The sequence below is a fragment of the Centruroides vittatus genome, unplaced genomic scaffold (genome assembly GCF_030686945.1).
Source record: "Centruroides vittatus isolate TY-2023 unplaced genomic scaffold, ASM3068694v2 contig_400, whole genome shotgun sequence".
NCBI classification, from domain to species: domain Eukaryota; kingdom Metazoa; phylum Arthropoda; class Arachnida; order Scorpiones; family Buthidae; genus Centruroides; species Centruroides vittatus.
In genome coordinates this window covers 3,054,360-3,073,685 of record NW_027122215.1, presented here as the reverse complement: position 1 = coordinate 3,073,685, position 19,326 = coordinate 3,054,360, and the positions used below count along the sequence as shown (strand labels likewise).

At 26.8% G+C, this 19,326-nt stretch overlaps 2 protein-coding genes across 2 annotated transcripts in view; both read left to right on the top strand.

Moving 5' to 3' along the window:
* The window catches only part of LOC136976503 (cullin-3-B-like), a 199,287-nt gene that overhangs the window by 2,968 nt on the left and 176,993 nt on the right, over positions 1-19,326 (top strand). The window lies entirely within an intron of this gene.
* On the top strand, positions 1,622-15,895 carry Cog6 (conserved oligomeric Golgi complex subunit 6). The gene is made up of 14 exons (XM_067271736.1): positions 1,622-1,845; positions 3,812-3,955; positions 4,036-4,107; positions 4,178-4,236; positions 4,313-4,507; positions 4,575-4,645; positions 9,470-9,640; positions 9,708-9,851; positions 13,744-13,900; positions 14,083-14,329; positions 14,397-14,564; positions 14,647-14,808; positions 15,489-15,568; positions 15,645-15,895. The coding sequence occupies exons 1-14, from the start codon at positions 1,765-1,767 to the stop codon at positions 15,790-15,792; spliced, it is 1,899 nt and encodes a 632-aa protein (XP_067127837.1). The 5' UTR covers positions 1,622-1,764; the 3' UTR covers positions 15,793-15,895.

Genomic DNA, 19,326 nt, shown 5'->3' with positions numbered 1-19,326 from the left:
AAAATTTATAACAGATGGCGCCACATACAATTTTAACTTTTTTGCCGGTGCAAATTGGCCTGAAAGTGTGTAGTATTCTGACAATACGAATTAATCTAAAATATTAATGATATTTAATTATTCATTGATGATTCCCAAATAACATTTAGAATTTTATATCTAAATCGATACGAACATATCTGTCTATAACTGTATTTACAGGTTTGACAGATGAATCAAAAACTTTATCTTAGAATTATCAGAAAAGACTCATAGTATCAGTTTTAAAATCTAAACATAATGTGATATGATCATTTGCATTAATGTCCGTTTCACTTTTCATAGATTATGCAAAATAATTTTCCAAGATCTTATTGATGATCTCACACATATATAATTTCTTCACTTTTATGTTTTATTAATTTCTTCATTTACATTTTAAGCTCAAAATTATTAGACAGAAAAATAATTATCTACGCAATTTTTCATTTATACACAATTTATAAACAACTTTTTTACTCTTTAAATGGAGGAAAGTATTTTCAAAGTACAGTAAGGATAGCAATCATCAACAGATAGGAACAGAAATCGATTTTCTCTCCGATTCAGAAGATAAATAAATGTTATTACAATAAATAAAATTTAAATTGAATGCTCATTTTATTTTACTGTTTTTTATTTGGATTTTATAAAAGTTACTTAAAAAAATCTTTTGATTCAAATTTCTAATAGAATTGTCAAGAATAATTCAGAATATACAGTGAGAATTGAACTAGGAAAAAAGTATAGTGACCGGATGCATAAAGGTTAAAAAGAGAAGTATGGGTTATAAAAGAGGATACAATTACAAAGGTCAGTGACTGATTAGTTTTTATTCTGAACACTTTCACTACTGAACACGGGTAGTTGCGGGTTTGAGCCTTACCAACTGGCTGACTACGTGAAATTTTCCAGTTTTTTTCCACGTATTTAACACTTAAGTAGAGGCCAGTTTCCCATAGAAAATCTTTCCGGGAGTGACTTTTCTTTTTGGCAGATCGCTTAATAACGCATTAACTTCTTCCATTTATCCATCCAAATAAATCTTTAATACATTTTACGAAAAATAAAGTTACTTGAAACATTGATAAGATACTGTTTGCATTTATCAGCAGATTGGTTTTCTCTAACAGTTTGGGTTTGATGGCCCGATGGCCGAGACAGTAAAGGCGCAGCTTGCCACACTGAGATGCTTTGACTCTAGTCCAAGTTACGAATCTCCAAAATTTTATTCATGCATGACATGTACTGGATATGTTTGGCTAGACGGCCGGATGGCAATCTACCGTTCTGGAGGACCCGGGATCGAGTCCGGACGGTCGAAAACCCCAGGGGGATGGTCCGTTTGGATATATGGACCACAGGGTGTGGACCTAGCCGAATCCATAATAGGCTTGCTGAAAAAGACCCTCTTGGTGCCCACAGGCGGAAAGATAAAGATATTTTACTAAAGTAATCTTAATTTATAATATTTGTTTTTATAATTAATTATAGCACTATTCAGAAGCTACAAATAATTGATAGTTTTATGTTTGAACATTTATGTTTAAAAATGATTTTCTATTTTTCAAAAAGTTACCAAGAGGTGGAGTTTTGTTGTCTCCTCACGTTAGGATCGAGAAGAGTAAAGATAACGTGGCTTAAGGGCTTTTAAAATTTGAACAATTTTGATCATGAAATTGATAACAATTCTTTTATTTTAGGATTTTGGCTTTAAAATTGTTATAGCATAAAATATAAATAATAATGGAAAAAGAGCAAGAAGCAAGTAATCCTTTAGCGAGAAAATTGAACAAAATATTAGAAAATAAATTGGATAATGACAAGGTTATATTTCAAGTCACTTTAAATCATTAATTTGTTGAACAATTTGTTTTCAGCTCTCGTTATTACATAAAATAATAATAACGTTATACAAATGAGTAAAGCTTATGAAATGTACTTTCTAGAATTTTAGTCTATCAAAGAATTTCTTGATTAGAAATTATGTGTATAAATATAGAGACAAATTACTTAAATGTAACCAAGTTTCATTGATATACAATGATTCTTCTTTAACTATATTTTGCTACAAGTTACACTTTTAAGTAATACCTATATACAGTATATAAATGTATAGATATTGACTTAATGTAACTTCTACTTATATTTCTATGGCCTGATCATTCACTTTTCTATTGCATTATAATTCAAATTCTTTCAAAAGTTATATCCAAAAATGGTTTCTTGGCCTAACTTTTTTATTTGTTGTTCAGAGTTTGAAAAAATAAGGTCGAGTTTTACGTGATTGTGTCGACGGTAAGTTGGCTATGGTGGTAAAGGTGTCGGCTGCTGCTCCGGAGACGGATTTAATCTGGGCGGGCAAAAAACCGTAGAAATTTTTATAGGCAGTCTGTCCTGGATGTGTTGGGATCTATCTTTTGCTATCCGGTTACCCAATTTTTATCATATTAATCCTGATGAAACCTATGATTAAAGGGCCTTCTTAGTGTTTGCAGGGTAAAAAAACTGGAAGAATAAAAATGAAAAAATAAAAAATGATTACACTATTTTCAATATGAACTGCTTGATAATTTTTTTATGGTTAAAATCATTCTTATTTATTTTATTTGTTCATCTGACCAAATTTGTTTTCCTTCACCACTATATTTTGAATACCTTTAATCTTTGTGTTGTTTCTCTATTGTTAAAATCTTATATCCATATAATGCCACATTCTGATTATTTAGAATATATCATCAAATGGATATGACATTTTTTTTTATCAATCTTTTTCTTATTTCTAATATAATCTCTTATTTTAATTTTAAATTAAATATTTTACTTAAAAATTATAGCATTTATATAGGTAACATGAAAATTTTACCATTTCAAAAATTCTTTTGATTATTTTGTTTCATTCTTTTATATTTTTCTTGTTGTTTTCTAGTTTCTATAATTTTTCTATTCACTTATATAAAAATTTTACTTGTATAATTTAATATTATATTTACACGTAGCTTATATATCATTATTAGGCTGCAATTCGAAAAAATTGTAGACTTATAAATTCTCCCTGTTCCATGCATCTGTCCATCCATCTTTCCTTAATCTCAAGAACGGAGTTAGATAGATGAAATCCGAGACCACGTATGAAAACCTTTGGGAGCAGGAGCCTCTTATTAACTATATACGAACTTCCGATGTAAACAAGAAGTCGTGTTATTTCAATTCAAAAATTTTCTCTGAAAGATGTTAGATGACTGGCATGATTCTATTGTTAAAGGAAAATTATGATGTATAGGGGCAAGAGACTGCTAATTTGAGATATATTTTAAATGAAATAAATATAAAATATGATTAAAAATTGCAGCCTGGCATTGTGATGATGTCATAATAAATAATTGCTTGTTAAAATTATGGTACTGAAACTTTACATAGAATAAAAATAGATAAAAGTTGAATAATGAAGAAGAAAAAAATTTTCAGATTTTGAAAAACCATACAATAATAATTTTTTAAATTTCAATAAAATTAGCTTTTAATTATTCAGAGTGATTCTCTTGCTAGGAAATCTAAACATTCTTCAATAATGTGTGTAAAATTGGATGCCAGAGGGGACCATTTTTAGCATCTGCTTTAGGAAGATCTTATTTTGCAAGAAGATAAGTGCATGTAAATTTTCATAGGAAATCATTAAACAATAAAAAAGTTACTGAGAAATGTTTGGGTTTCTTAGTGAGAGAATCATCCTGTAGTATAAATTACTGTTATTAAAATTTTTAGTTGTTATAATGTATTTTATAAATTTCAGGAAACTTTGGAAGCATTGAAAGCATTATCAACATTTTTTCCTGAAAATACATTACGCGCTCGTCGCAATTTGAGAAGTGATATTGAAAAAAGAAGTCTTATAGTAAATGAAGAATTTGTACAATCTTTCAGAAATGTTAAAGAGGTTAAATCATCATATGATATTCCTACTGTGTTCCTACTTATTTTGCTAAAAATTTATCTTAGCATTTTTAATTTCTTTAGGTTCTTGATGATTTATATACTAGTGTTACTGAAATGAATCAATGCTGCACAGAGATGAGAAATAGATTACAAGTAGGTGAAATTGTTAACAAAATTTTAAATTAAGTGAGAAAAGAAAAATTATTACTTTACTATTTTTTAGACAACTAAATCTCATACACATGACCTTATTTCTCAAACAACTAAACTTCAAGCTGAAGGGTAAGAATAATTTAAATTTAAAAACATTTTTCATCATAAAGTAATGAATTAAATCTTACTTTATTTTAATTACCAGTCAAAAAATACAAATGAAACAGGAAGTTGTTCAAGCATTTCTCAATACTTTCCAACTGAAACCAGAAGAAGTATTAATTCTTAGAGGAACAAGAGATGGCGGATTAAATGAAGACTTTTTTAAAGTCCTGAGTAAAGTTAAGAAGTTACACAATGATTGCAAAATTTTATTAAGAAGCAATCAACAAACTGCAGGGTAATTAAACTGTTTAGCTTTTATTTATTCTAAAATAATTTAATAATAATAATAATAATATTTTTAGATTAGAAATAATGGAGTCTATGGCACTTCATCAGGAAGCAGCTTATGAAAGATTATACAGATGGACTCAAAGTAAGTATTGCTGGAAATTATACACATTTTTACAGACTTTTTTCCACTTAAAACTATTAATACAAATTCAATTAGCAGTAAAAGACAAATGAGAATGTGTGGATTTAGATTGTAAAGTAAGAGATAAGAGATATCCTGAATATTTTTAATTACTGTTTGAAAACGTTACTAAATTTAAAATTTATTTCTTTACTTTTATGATTTAATTTCTTAATTGCTTACGTTCAAAAGTTTTTTTTAATTCACAAACACAAGGTGCGTTATTTTTTCAACACTAGGCGATATTCCATTTTATTCAGTTGAATATGGAATATCGCCTAATGTTGAAAAAATAACGCACCTTGTGTTTGTGAATTAACAGAATTAAACAACACGGTTTCAGAAGAACAAAAATTCAAAAGTTTTTTATTTTCGAAGTACAAGATAAATGACGAATATTTCTTGAATTTTTCATTTTTCCATTTTAAAATGCAACAGTGGTTAATTTTTATTTTTTTGTTGGCACATTTAGTTCTTACAGTAGTAAATAATTTGTTAGATTTGAATGACATTTTTGTTTTATGAATGTGTTATATACAACTAAAAAAGTAATTTTTCATTTTTTTTATTGATATAAAATTCAAGATTTTTAATTGGTTTGAATAATAATTTAAGTAAGTTGTTTATTTTATTAATAATATATTGTATATTGTACATTTATATTGATTAATCTAAAATAGGTTTTAGAAAAGATTTTATTGATTGTGTGTCAGTTTTCTTTATAACTAATAAATAATCATACTGTCATAATTAATTATAATTCACAAAATTCACTTCTTCATAAAAAATTATAAATCTTGTAAAACTTAAAAAAAAGCTTTGTTATTTTTATTTAAAAAATTTCTAAAGAACAATGAAAAATGTTTGTATTGATGAAAAAAGTTCCTTTAATTGATGAAGTATATATCTCACAGCAAACTTTTTCTTGTAGGCTACTTCTGGATGTAGTTTTTATTCTTCCTATAGTTGATTTCTATCAGAACTGCCATGTTAATTTATATAACTGTAAAAAAATTACAATGCTTGTAAAACTTGCAAAAAAGCTTTGTCCAGAAGAAAAGATCTGTTGTTAGGTGTGTACTTTGTCAATTAAAGGAACTTGTTTCTTCATTATGAACATTTTTTATTGTTCTTTGAGAATTTTTTAAAGTTCACTTCTGTTAATTTATTTATCATATAAGAAAAAAGTGCCTATTTAAAATTAATTTATAAATTTTTATTTTTTAAAGTATATATATACTATTTAATTTATTTGAAATTAACATGTTTTTAAGACATTATATTTTATGTCATAATATTTTTTGAAATTAAAATATCAAAACATAAAAGGACAAGTCTTAAAAATATTATCCAAAAGCCGGTATGAAAGCCATTTCACTTACCAGACATTTGAGCAAGAATTTTGTATATTGAAGAGAGTAGTAAATATAAAATGAATGCTTGGATTGCTTCAATTATGGCAACTATAGAAGAAACCTAGTGTTTGTGTTCAGGGTGTTTAAATACTAAGACATTTTTGAGGATGACCAAGCAGCCTGCTAAGAAAAGTTGATGCTGCCAAGTTTTTTTGTGTTTTCCTGATTTTAGCATGTTTATTAAAGACTTCTCTTTTTAGTTTTTGAAATTTTAATTTAAATAAATAAATTTCTGCCTGACATTTTTAGATGAAATATATATATTAGTATTATTATATCAATATTAACGAACATACATAATTTATTAAAATTAATGCATCTAAATAATATCAAGAAGTGTAAGTGTTTTTAGGTATAAATTTTCTATAATGTTTTTAATTAAGGAATTTTTTAATCTGAACTGATTCTGTCTATTATGTTTTTTAAAAGATGTATGTATCCTTTATTTTTTTGTTATTTCTGATAATATAACCAATTTTTGTGAAATAGTAATAAGAGATATGTTATAGTGTTCTTTTGTGACTTTTGTTGACATTTTTTTCTCATTAATGTGTTCTCTAGACACTTATTGCTTCCACAGATTACTTCAGTTTAACTAATTTTTTTATTGCATTCAAGAATTAAACTATTAGATATTAAAACATATTCTTGACAATAATAAGTGAGAAAAAGTTTGAAGAATGTAATAAAGTATTGATTTATAATCTTATTAACTTAAAAACTTTAAAAAGTATTCTAAAAACTTTATATTTTATTTATTTATAAAACTTATTTCTTCTTTCTATGAAACCATGTCAATCTTCTTACTTGATTATTTCTCACAATGAAGTGTAATATAAATGACACAAGACTTTCTTTACATCTGTTTAATTCTCTTTTTTCATTTGCCGAGACACATTTCGGGTCTTTGCCCCTCTTCTGTCGACTTTTTCCATAAAGGTGTTTTACATTTAATTTTTCGAAAATGTGTAAAGGCAAAAGCCACACTATTATACATTTTTGGAAAATTAAATGTATAACACCTTTATGAAAAAAGTCGACAGAAGAGGGGCAAAGACCCGAAATGTGTCTCGGCAAATGAAAAAAGAGAATTAAACAGATGTAAAGAAAGCCTTGTGTTATTTATATTACACTTCGTTGTGAGAAATAATCAGAAAACCTTTGTTTCTGTCAAATTCATATAATATATTTAAATAAATTTGTATTTATAACTAATTTAGTGACTTTCTATGCCATATTACATTTGTCACTGATGTAAAAATAATATATCGATTTTTTTATCTATGGAAATTAGCTAAATACAGTATCAAAATTTCATCATAAATTATAAAAGGGAATTATTTGCTTTATATATTAGTTAATCAATACACATTGAATGTATTTATAATATAATAAAATGAAATAACATTTTAAAAACTGAGATACAGATTAAGTGGTAGAAGTTAATTATATCTTTAACATTGTTTTTATTTTTTAAAGTAATTAGTAAAGGTGTACAGTGCTGATTATAAAATAAATTTTATTGGCTTATTATATAAAAATATTTTTCTTCATAGAAAAATATTTTTATTTTTTAAATAGATTTTTATTTAAATAAAGCACTTTTTACTTGCTGAAATCATTTAATGATATAATTCACAGATTTACTGAAAATACTTAGCTCAGTGTGTATTCATCTGGGGTGCCATAGCATTTTGGAGCACTGCAAAATATAGTGTCAAGCAGTGCCATTATATGTTTTTACATTTATTACTAAATATATGAAAAGTACAGTAATTCTAGTGTGTTCTTATTGATATTCTATATTCATTCAATTAAGAAAATCATTATAAATAGTTTTCCTTTTCTTCTCCTTTTTCAAAATCATTTCATATTTTTATGAAATCATTTCAAAGTATGTATGTGCATATTTAGTCTCAATAGGATAAAATTATTAATAATTGGAATAGGAATAGTTACTGAATAAAAGTTTATAAAGGTCTGTCACTTAAACTATAATATTAGATTATTTGTTTTGAGATATCAATTAAAGAATATATCTAATTATTTTAAGAAATTTAATCTGAGAATAGATATTAAAAATTATTTTAATATGATAAATCTGATCAACTTTTACTTGATCTTCAATCTTTTACTATGATTAAGAAATATGACATTACTAATTTTAAATTATAAATTATCAACAATAATTTTTATAATTTTTTTATATGGTTTTAATTTTAAAACATTAGAATAAATTAAATATATTTTTAATAAAATCTTAGGAGTGAAAAAAGTAAGGAAGAAAAACAACCTCAAACACTTCTTTTACTAATTTTTGCTAAATATTTAATAAATAAAAAACACACATTTATTGACTGGAAGTAGAACTTTTAATCAATAAATATGTTAATATTAGAAAAAGCATTAATTCTCAAGTGAACAAATTGTAATTTCCTGTAATTAGTAAGTTATCAATTAGTAATAATAGATTTAGAAATAATCTCAAGAAATCAATTTTTTTTTCTGAGTTTTTTCCTATAATTTTATTTCAGTGTCTTTTAATATTAAAATTATTTTAATTATTTTTTAAAATTTCTACATAATTTTTTTACAAGTTTCAGGATGAAATAGTAATTTTAATGCAGATATGTATCACTCAACAATATTTTAATGACAAACCACATATACAATGGAGGTCTCGTAATATTATAATGGAGCTGAAAAATATGTAGTCATCTATATCTTTTCTATGCATAGATATGTTTAGATACATAAATACATACTATTGTGTTACATATAGTCTATTTGAATAGTAAGCTATACCATATAACAATAGTTTCCCAAATTTTTTGGACTTAAACAATTATGGAAAGGTTGCAGCATACTTTATTATGAAGTATAATTGGACTAGTCAACAGGTTGATCATGTGTTGCACTCTCAAATATTTTGTTCTCATAAACTATCATAGAAAAAAACTTCTGAAATATTGATATATTTGAAACATGTAGAAGTACATTTTGTTGTTTTCATTTATAAATTTTAAAATTTGTCACTTCAATTTATTTATTTATTTATTTCACAGCACACTTAGAATGACTTTACAACATGGTTGGGAACCATTGCCATAAAGGTTTGTCTAAGTACACTGTATGATGTACTTAATGACATATTTCTTGGAACAAATCTCCATTATTATGTTGCACGTGAAAAGGCTTGAGATATCATTCTTTATCTCTCTTATTGAATTTCCAAAAATGGTTCCTGTATATAATTTTTCTAAATCATATTCCTATATTTTTATTCTTGTATCTAATTTGTAAAATTAATTTTAATTTATTAATAATATATATAATTAATTTATTTATTTTTAAATAAATATTTTTGTAGGTGAATGTCGACTTTTGATTGTAGAATCACCTGACATTAACCCACTTCTTTGCCAAGCAATGGAGAGTTTGCAGGATAGATCTGTATTATTTAAATATTCTGTTGATGAATATGCAAATGCCCGTAGGGCCGCAATTGTTCGAGGATTTATTGATGCATTAACCAGAGGAGGTAAGAGTAAACATTAAATGAAAGATTATTAATAAAAGTTAATATTTAACATCACTTTTGTATCTAGGTCCTGGTGGAATGCCACGTCCTATTGAATTGCATTCTCATGATCCACTAAGATATGTTGGAGATATGTTAGCATGGTTACATCAAACTATTGCTTCTGAAAAAGAAATGATAGAAGCAGTTTTAAGAAAATGTGTGAAAGAAAGTAATCAAATTTTTACTATTTATATAAAATTAATTTTTAAAAAGTATATCATTATTTATGTATTTTTTTTTTTTCTGTGCATATAACACAGTTATCTATATTTAAAAGAAAGTTTGAATGGGAGGCAGGTTATATGCCAATTTTAAATTGTAATTACAAAAGTCAAGCCTATAGAGCAATGGTGTAGGACAGTGATAGGCAAACTTTTTAAAGAGGGGGCCAAAGGAAAGGAAAAAAACTTTAGGCGGGCCAATATGATTTATTAAAAAATAACAATAATACATTTTACAAAATTCTTGTATTTTTTGTGATACTAAGCCCTATTAATGACTGAAAGATTATGAAGGAGAATGTGATGAATGAAAATGTAACTACATTTCTAAAAGTTTCTCATAATTTGGTTCGAACTGGGATGCACTTATTCTTAGAAGAGAAGTTAAATGCTCATCTGTCAGTCTGTTTCTAAGGAAACTCTTTCGAAGTTTCATTGTAGAAAACATCTGTTCACATATATATAATGAAGCAAACATAGCAGTAACTTTCTGGGCATGAGATATCAGATTTGGGAAAGTGGATTTCGACAATGACTTGTATAACTCTAATTTTGGAACATTAAGAAACAACTGTTTGAGTTGAGTGTTACATTGTAATTCAATCAATTCAAGTTACAAATCCGGTTTCACTGTTTCACAAGCTCACATTAAAAAGCATACCAAAAATTTCAAAGTCTTATTCAATGACACCAAAGTCTTCAAATCTTTGTTCAAATTCACCATGGAGGCTTCTCAGACTATCTTTGTAACTCTTAAGCTTTTCCTTCATCACTGGGGTTATTGAATTCAACCTCAGGAAGTGAGACAAATCATTCTTAGCAAGCTGATTCCCGAATAGAACAAATTGTAGTTTAAAACCTTTGAGATGGCCCCAGATATCATCGATAAATTGATTTTTGTCTTGCATGTTGACATTCAACTTGTTCATGTGGCAGAGAATATCCGTAAAAAATGTAAAATCTGAAAGCCATGCAGTATCTTCCAGGATTTTATACTCTACAGACCTGTTTCTCAAGGAAGAATGTCACTATTTCGTCTTTCAGCTGCCAAGCTCGCTCGAAGACGTGTCCTGCGCTAAGCCACCTTACTTTCAAGTAGTACAATATATCAGAGTACTCAGATTGCATGGATTCTAGAAACTCCCGAAATTGTCTGTGAGCAAGCCCTCGAGATCGAATAGCATTAACTAGCTTCACAATAATGTCAAGCACAGGTTTCATATCCAAAGCAGATTTACACAGGGCGTCTTGGTGTATGATGCAATGTAGAAATATAACATTGTTATCTGGATATTTTTTATTAAAGATTCCAACAAATCCAGATTTTTGCCCTGTCATATTTCTCGCTCCATCTGTTGTTATACCACATATGCAATTTATAGGTACTTTCAAAGTTGAAATTCTTTCCATAAATTCATAAAAATATCTGACCCTGTTGTGGTTCCCTTCAACAACCTCATGCATGCTAGTTCTTCTGTAATACAGAAGTTTTCGTCAACACCTCTTATAAATAATAGCAACTGTGCAGTATCATTTATATCAGAGCTTTCATTCATAGTAATTGAGCAGAATTTAAATTGGCCAATCTTTGATTCCAACTGTGATAATATGTTTTTATCTATTGCTTCGATTCTAGATGTCACTGTTTTTCGAGATAAGCTTATTGTTTCAAAATATTTTCTTTTGTCAGGACATAAAATATCGCAAACTTTGAACATGCAGTGTTTAACAGACTCTCCATCAGAGAGAGCTTTGTTACTTTTAGCAATATTGTATGCTACAACATAACTTGCATATGTAGCTGCTTGCTGAGAACTATTTCCTTTCTTAAAAATACTTTGCTGACCTGATAGTTTTTTGCATAGATCTTTTGCTTTTTGTTTTCTTTCTTCGGTCATGGCTCTAACCTTGACATCATTGTGCTTAGAGTTGAAGTGTCGTGAAATGTTATATTCTTTGTAGACTGCTATAGTTTCGTTGCAGATGAGACATAGTGGTTTATCCCTAAAAAGTGTGAAAAAGTACTTCCAAGTCCATTCATCTTTGAAAACATGGCACTCACAGAATCAACTTTACATTTTTTGGATAACATCTTAGGGCTAAAATTTTTCACAATATGCAGAGTAAAACTAGCAAACCAACAATGCTAAGACAGGTCTGAATCAAGAAACGTGTTTCGATATCTAGCTGCGTTGCCAGTTTTACTCTTTGCTACAAAGTTGCCAGCAGCCAGTGCCTCTCATTCTCAACATAGCATTCCAATATCTAGGATGTCAATAAATTTGTATGTCGTCACTGATATAAAACGAAAGAGAGGAAAAAAGAGGAAAATATTTATTTTTCTTATAGCCTGTATTTTTTTTTATTCGTCAGATTAGGAATATTGCCGCCCAGGCCAGATAGAACATTTCAGGGGGCCGCATCTGGCTTGTGGGCCGTAGTTTGCGCACCACTGGTTTAGGATATATGGTAGATTATGTGAATGTTTTATTTTTGTTATAGCAAATTTGTTCTTGTTCTTTTGTTTTCAAATTTCAACACTGAATTTTTGTGTTTAAATTTTTTAATTTAAATAACATTTAGTCAATGCCAGAAATTCATGCTTTTATTTTTTGTGCTAGCTTTACAACTGTTTCATAATTAAAAACATCATATGCATTTTTTTCAGTTATTCTCATATTCAATAATGATTAAATAAAATTGTTCATTGTAATTAAAATAGGTTGAAATTAATAGTTTATTGTTTATTCAGTATTATAATATATTTATTTACTTTCATATTCTGAAATAAAAAGTGTTAAACTATTTACTATCTTTATATAATGTTATCTAAAAATCTTTATTTAAAAATAGATATTCAATTTTTAATTAATGTAAGTGTTCTAAAAGTAATTAACTACTTTTAGAACACTTACAGTAATTACTTTAATTACTTACTAATGTAAGTATTCATAACAAGTTATCTATGATTAACTGTTTATTACTAAAATTAAAAATACAGTACAGTTACTCAGAGAATAAAAATGATTTTTTTAACAAAAATAATCATAATTATTCTATAATTAATATTAAAAAAATATGAGAAATGGCTATCTTAATTGAAATGATTTGAATCTTAATGAAATGAATATTTCATTAAGATTCTAATCATTCTATTTTATTTTTATGTTATATTCTCTGTATCTATATAATACCTTATTACATTTTTAATTTTTTTTTTTCCAAAATTTTAGAAATATTTTTATTTTAAATTATTTTTGGATTATTGTTTATTTCAAAATATACTGTTTTGTGTGTAATCTTACTATACTATACTATTTGGTGTGTAGCCTTACTGATAATTAAATACACAAATCACCTTTATAATTACAATAAACATGAATACAACGGACTCCTGTATAATGCAGAGGACACGTTCTGCATCATAGGAAATTGCATTATACGAGACATGCATTATCAGATGATTTTATGCAACTGTAAACTGTATAAAATCATCTGATCTTATAATGCGACAAATTTGTTATATGAATTCACGTTATAGGAAAGTGTGTTATACAGGAGTTCACTGTATGTTCACTGATGTCAAATGACTGATATACATTGATGATATATGTCACATTTATCCATTGATGTTCTGTCTATACAATTAAAAATATAATTATAATATAATCTTTCTTAATAAAAATGAAGTAAAAATTTGCAAGTACATTTAGCCTATTTAAACTTAACTAATTAAATTTAAACTAAGGTAGGGATATATTATATAATTTTATAAAATATATATATTTCTCTTAAGCTTATTCAGTTTTAATTTTAATGAAAAAAGTTATGTAAATATAGATTTGGAAGAAGACATACAACAGGCTTTATCTCACATAACAGAAGGATTATGTCGACCATTAAAAGTTCGTGTAGAACAAGTAACCGTATCAGAACCTGGAGCAGTGACTCTCTTTTGTTTGAGCAGTTTGTTAAAATTCTATCACCAAACAATTAAGTATGCAATTTTAATGTTTTTATTAAATTTGAGTTGATCATTGAAATGAAAATATTTTATTTTGATAGCTTTAAACTGTATCAGATGATTTTTTTTGTATACATATAGATAAAATTTTTAAAATTCATTTATTTTTGAATATTATTTTAATTTGTGTAATAATTTAAAATTTTATTTTTCAGCCAAGTTGTCACCGTAGAGTCTCAGTTATTAAATACATTGAAAGAACTGCAAGATTTAAGTAGAAAAATGTTTTATAATAGTATGACATGTCATTGCAGCCAACTTTTAGAGCAAATTGAGCTTCCTCCAGCTGATTTAGGGCCTCCGGAATCTCTTACACAATCTTTAGCATTATTAAAAGAAATATTATCTTGTCAAGATGGTAGTCTCATATCTATTGATGATAGACAGAAAGATGTGCCTCAGGTAATTAAATTGCATTCATAATTATATCTGTAAACTTATTAAAAAATAATTAGACATTGTTTAACAGATTTTGACAACAATGATAGAACCACTACTACAAATGTGTCATATGTCAGCATCTAAGCTTGCACCTGTTGATATGGCTGTTTATTTAACAAATTGTCTTCATTTAATGCATTCCTCATTAACTGTGTATGAATTTAGTGATCAACAATTAGAAATGCTACAGGCACAAGTAATTATATATAAAAATCATTTATTATATTATATAGAATATTTTTAAAAATGCTTATCAGTATTTAATTTGTTCTATTTAGATGGAAGCACATCTTGATACATTAGTCAGTGAACAGACTTCTCAGATTGTAGGTCATCTGGGTTTAGGGACAGTTTATAAAACTCTGCAAACATATCAACCAAAACAAGGTCCACTTTCAGCAATTCTGGGATGCGATGCTTTGGCTATTCAGTCTGCTAATGTAAGTACTTTGTTTTTATTTCCTTTCAGTAATTAGAATTATTTATGTTATTAAAAGTAATATAATATATCCAATGTCTGTACATTGCCAGCTATATGCAAATACTTTTTATTGATGAAATGCATGTTTATATGGCAGTAACTTTCAAATTTTCCGTAACAATCTCTTAATTGTGTTATTTTAGCTGTCATTTACAAACCGATGACTTCTTTACAGAAAATTAACAATGAGCAAAATCAATTACTGTATTTTGAATGTACTTGTATTATATTGTATGCAATGTACTGTATCTAATTTTAAGCTCAGTCATAGCATCAGAAGTAATTGAGTTTCTTGAATGTAAGTGAATCAAAACTAAAAAATTATATATTGAATATAAAATTGACAAAATTCACTCAATGTTATCCATTGATTACAATATTTACTACCACAAATTAAGTATATCAATTTTTTTATATGATGCTCATCCAAATTCAAAGATTTACTAAGTTAAGATCATGCTGCTGCAATGGCACAAAAGTTTATAATAAAGCTTGCATAGTTTTAATAAAAATCAATTTTTTTCATTTCTTCTCCTATTATTTTGAACAGGTTTCAGTTTGTTGTTAATAATAAAGTTTCAGTTATTATTAGCAGAACTTTTTATGTATTTTTCCTAAATAAATAAATTATATTTTCAGAAAAAATTAGATTCATTTCTGTCTTCTCCAGACAGTCTGGCAATCCCTCAATGTAATTTACTGCTCAGTGTAGTATTAAGGTATGTAATCAGATTATTGTAAATTTATATACTATATATACATTTATGAGCATTTATTTTCTTCTTTTCCTCCAAGGCAAAATCTTCGTTTGAGAACCGTCGAGCTTTTGTGTTCTGTTTACAAACAAATTTATGAAGCCATACATGATGCTTCTAATGCATATCCGGAACCCGATTCTCTTTTGCCTCGTATGCCAGAACAAGTTACTTCTCTTTTGAAATGATTTTGAATTTTATACGACGAAACATTCCTTAATTTAATTTTATAAATATTTTGTAATATATTTTTTAAAATGAAAAATTAAACATTAATTTAATTTAATATAATGGCTAAATTTCTTTTGAACTGTTAAAAAAAATCTTTAAAGCTAAATTACCATTAATCATATTTTTTTTATATATATAAATTGTTATTTTTATGTTTACAATTAAAAGTAGTAGTGTTAAATATTGGAAATATTTATAAGTAATAATCAGAATTTATTCTATTCACTGCATTACAGCTGTAATTTGAGGGTTTTTAAAGTTCTGTAAATTTTTTGTATGTTCCTTGGAACCTAGCATAAAATTGCTTTTGAGAACTTATCATACAGGAACACTCCTCTTGATGAAAAAAATGGATTTCTATTTTCTACACTTTATAAAGGATATGCATTTCAGGCCTTATGCCCCTCTTCCGTCTTTATTATGTACAGTATAATGGTAAAACTGTATATGAAATTACAGAGTATATTTAGTAATTATCTGTATTTAACATTTGCGTAAAACTGAAAAATTACAAAAATTACATAAAAATATAATTAATAGTAACTACTGGAATAACTAATTATTAAAAACATGGGGTAGAACAAGTAAAACTGAAATAAATTAAAAAATAAATAAATATAATAAAATATTGATAAAAATAATAAGAGGGTATACCTGTAAAAATAAAAATTTTTGGTTAAAATGTAGAAAAAATTGACCAATAAAGGGAGTAAAAACATAAAAACTTGTTAAAAACAAGGTGTAAAGGGTTTCACTGTATGATTATCAGGAAGTCTGATCATTAATCATACAGTGAATTAAAAAAGGAAGTTGGGAGGGGATAAAGAATGTCTTAAAATGAACTCTTCTTGTTTTGGAAGTAACAGTCGCCAGATCTCACTGATGACAACGCCAGTGTTTAAATTCATTCTATTAATTTTGTTTATTTTATTAATTTCAATATGTTCAAAAAGTTTTCTTTTAATAATATTTTGTTCTTTTTTAAGAATTTTGATGCTGTCAAGTGAGATCCCTCAACTGCAGTGTGTGGCGGCTGCTGCTGCATTGGTGTAATTATACTTTGCAGCCTGTATATACTCTTTTATTCTGATTTTTAACATTCTACCCATCTAACATTCTATAAATTTGTTTCCAGAAAATAAGTTTCATAGAAATATACTTACATAATTATGAGTATAGATGATTAAAGTGACTAAAGTTTAATCCTGTTACTCTGAGGCACTTGGATTCAAATCCATCATTAGAATCTTAATTTTCTGAGTGATTGGTAGACCTAAAGATCATCTTGTGTAGTGGTCCTTTTAGTTCCTGTAAGGCATAAAGATTTTAGTGGGGGGATAAAATATATAAAGTTTAAATTCTGAATTATAATTTTGGGAATAGGAAACAAGTCTAAAAATTTATTATTTTAGTTTTTCTAAATTATTGACATTTAGTTTTTTTGAAGGTTAAAATTTATCCTTAAACATTGTTCAAAGATTATAGACCTATTATACACTATATTTTCTATAATAATTTTTTAAAAACTTTTATGAAATAGTAAAACAAAAATAATTTATAGAATGTTTGTTTTATTTGATATATTTTTTCTTAATAACACATTTATATATCGTATTTTACGGACTATAAGACGCACCTTGATTTTTAAGCAATTTTTTAAAAAAATACCTATAAGACGCTATGGACTATAAGACACACCTGAATTTTGGAGACAATTTTTCGAAGAAAAAAGTGCATCTTATAGTCCGTAAAATACGGTATATAATTTTGCAACTTATGAGAGTGAAATTATTTTTAGTTCACTTGTGACTAACACTGGAACCTTATCCCATCAATCCAGTCCAATCATTTTTAACCATTGCATAACATTTCTCAAGAGATCTCTATAACAAGCAAATAAAAATGTAACTTTTAACGGTTTCATGACCACAGGATACAATAAATTTATCAAAATTCAAGTCCTACAATAAAATTTTAGTTTGTAGCAGAATATAAGTGAAAACAGGCCTTACTAATATATTCACTAAGTTTATGTTAAATTAAAATTTTTTTCTTTTTACCAAATCATTAACTGTTAAATTTTATTAGAATCTTCTTTCTAAATACAACATTTTAGGGTAAATTTTTATTTAATATAGTTTTTTTTTTCTATTTTCATCAGAAATTTTCATCTTTAGTAAACATTTACTCTTATAAGTAACATTGATTTCAAAGGAATAAGCAAATTTTAAGAAAACATAAAAATAAGTTGTGTTTAGTAATTAAAAAAGAAAAAAAATCGGTATCCTGTTTGAGTGTAACAACTCAGCAGATTCTCAGCTATGAATATTGTACACCACTATCTGACGTGACTTAACATCAAACGTTTCTATAATTGCTGACTAATCATCATCCATTTTATAACACCTGTACAAGGTACACAAGATTTTGGCACGTGATTTTTACATAATATATTTTTTTCTTTTTGGAAATTTTGATGGGAAAGACTTGACGATTGTCGATAACCGTATTAAAATTTGTAGGGTATCTTGGCGACACGATGACGCAAAGAGGAATTCTTTCAAGTTTGTTTTTATCAGGTTATCTAATAGTGATATGATTTTGGATATCATTTCAAAGCTATTATTGATATTTGTATAACTTGTTTTTAATTTCACGTGTCATTAACGAATGATAAAAACGCTAATGAAAGTGAAGATAAGAGTGAAATAATAAATAAAATTTAAAAGTTTCCAATGAGTTATATATTCGGTAATGATGTTTAAAATAAAGCTCTAGAAGTAAATTAAATATATAATTTAAAAGATTTTATAAGTTTAGAATTATTGTGCTAAAGATATTTTAAATGTACTGTATATTGATGTAATTATGCAAGTAAGAAAACTGCTGTATCATTAAAGGTATTGCTGCAAAATGTATATAATAAATTGCTCAGGGAATGTCTGAAAACGTACAAAAATTAAGCCTTTAATTACGTCGAAATTTTAATATATGCAGTCAAACTTCTGAACAAGGCCACCGACAGGTACGTAAAAACTGGTCGTTGTTTGGAAGTTATTTTGTATGCATTTTTCGGAGGGAAGAAAATGGCCGCTGTTTAGAGGTAGCCGTTATTGATGGTTGGATTGTGTATATAACGGGATTTTTTACAATGAAGAAATCAATTGAAATTAACGGTATCTTTCGACATTTTAATGAGAAATCAATTCATTGAAGTAGTTGTATCGACATATAATTAGTATAACTTTTTCTTTAATTTAAAATCGTTGTAAATTTTATCGTATATTTAATAATAATTTTAAAAAATAAGTGGTTACGAAATACCAAGCAATTTTTAAAAATTCTGACTTATTTCGATGACTCATTATAGACTGTATCGCTGGATGAATAATCAATATTTCACAATAGAAAACACACGTTAAAGTTGTAAGGATTGTGTTAACTTTCTTTAAATAACCGTTAAGTTATATCGAAAATATTTATTGATATAT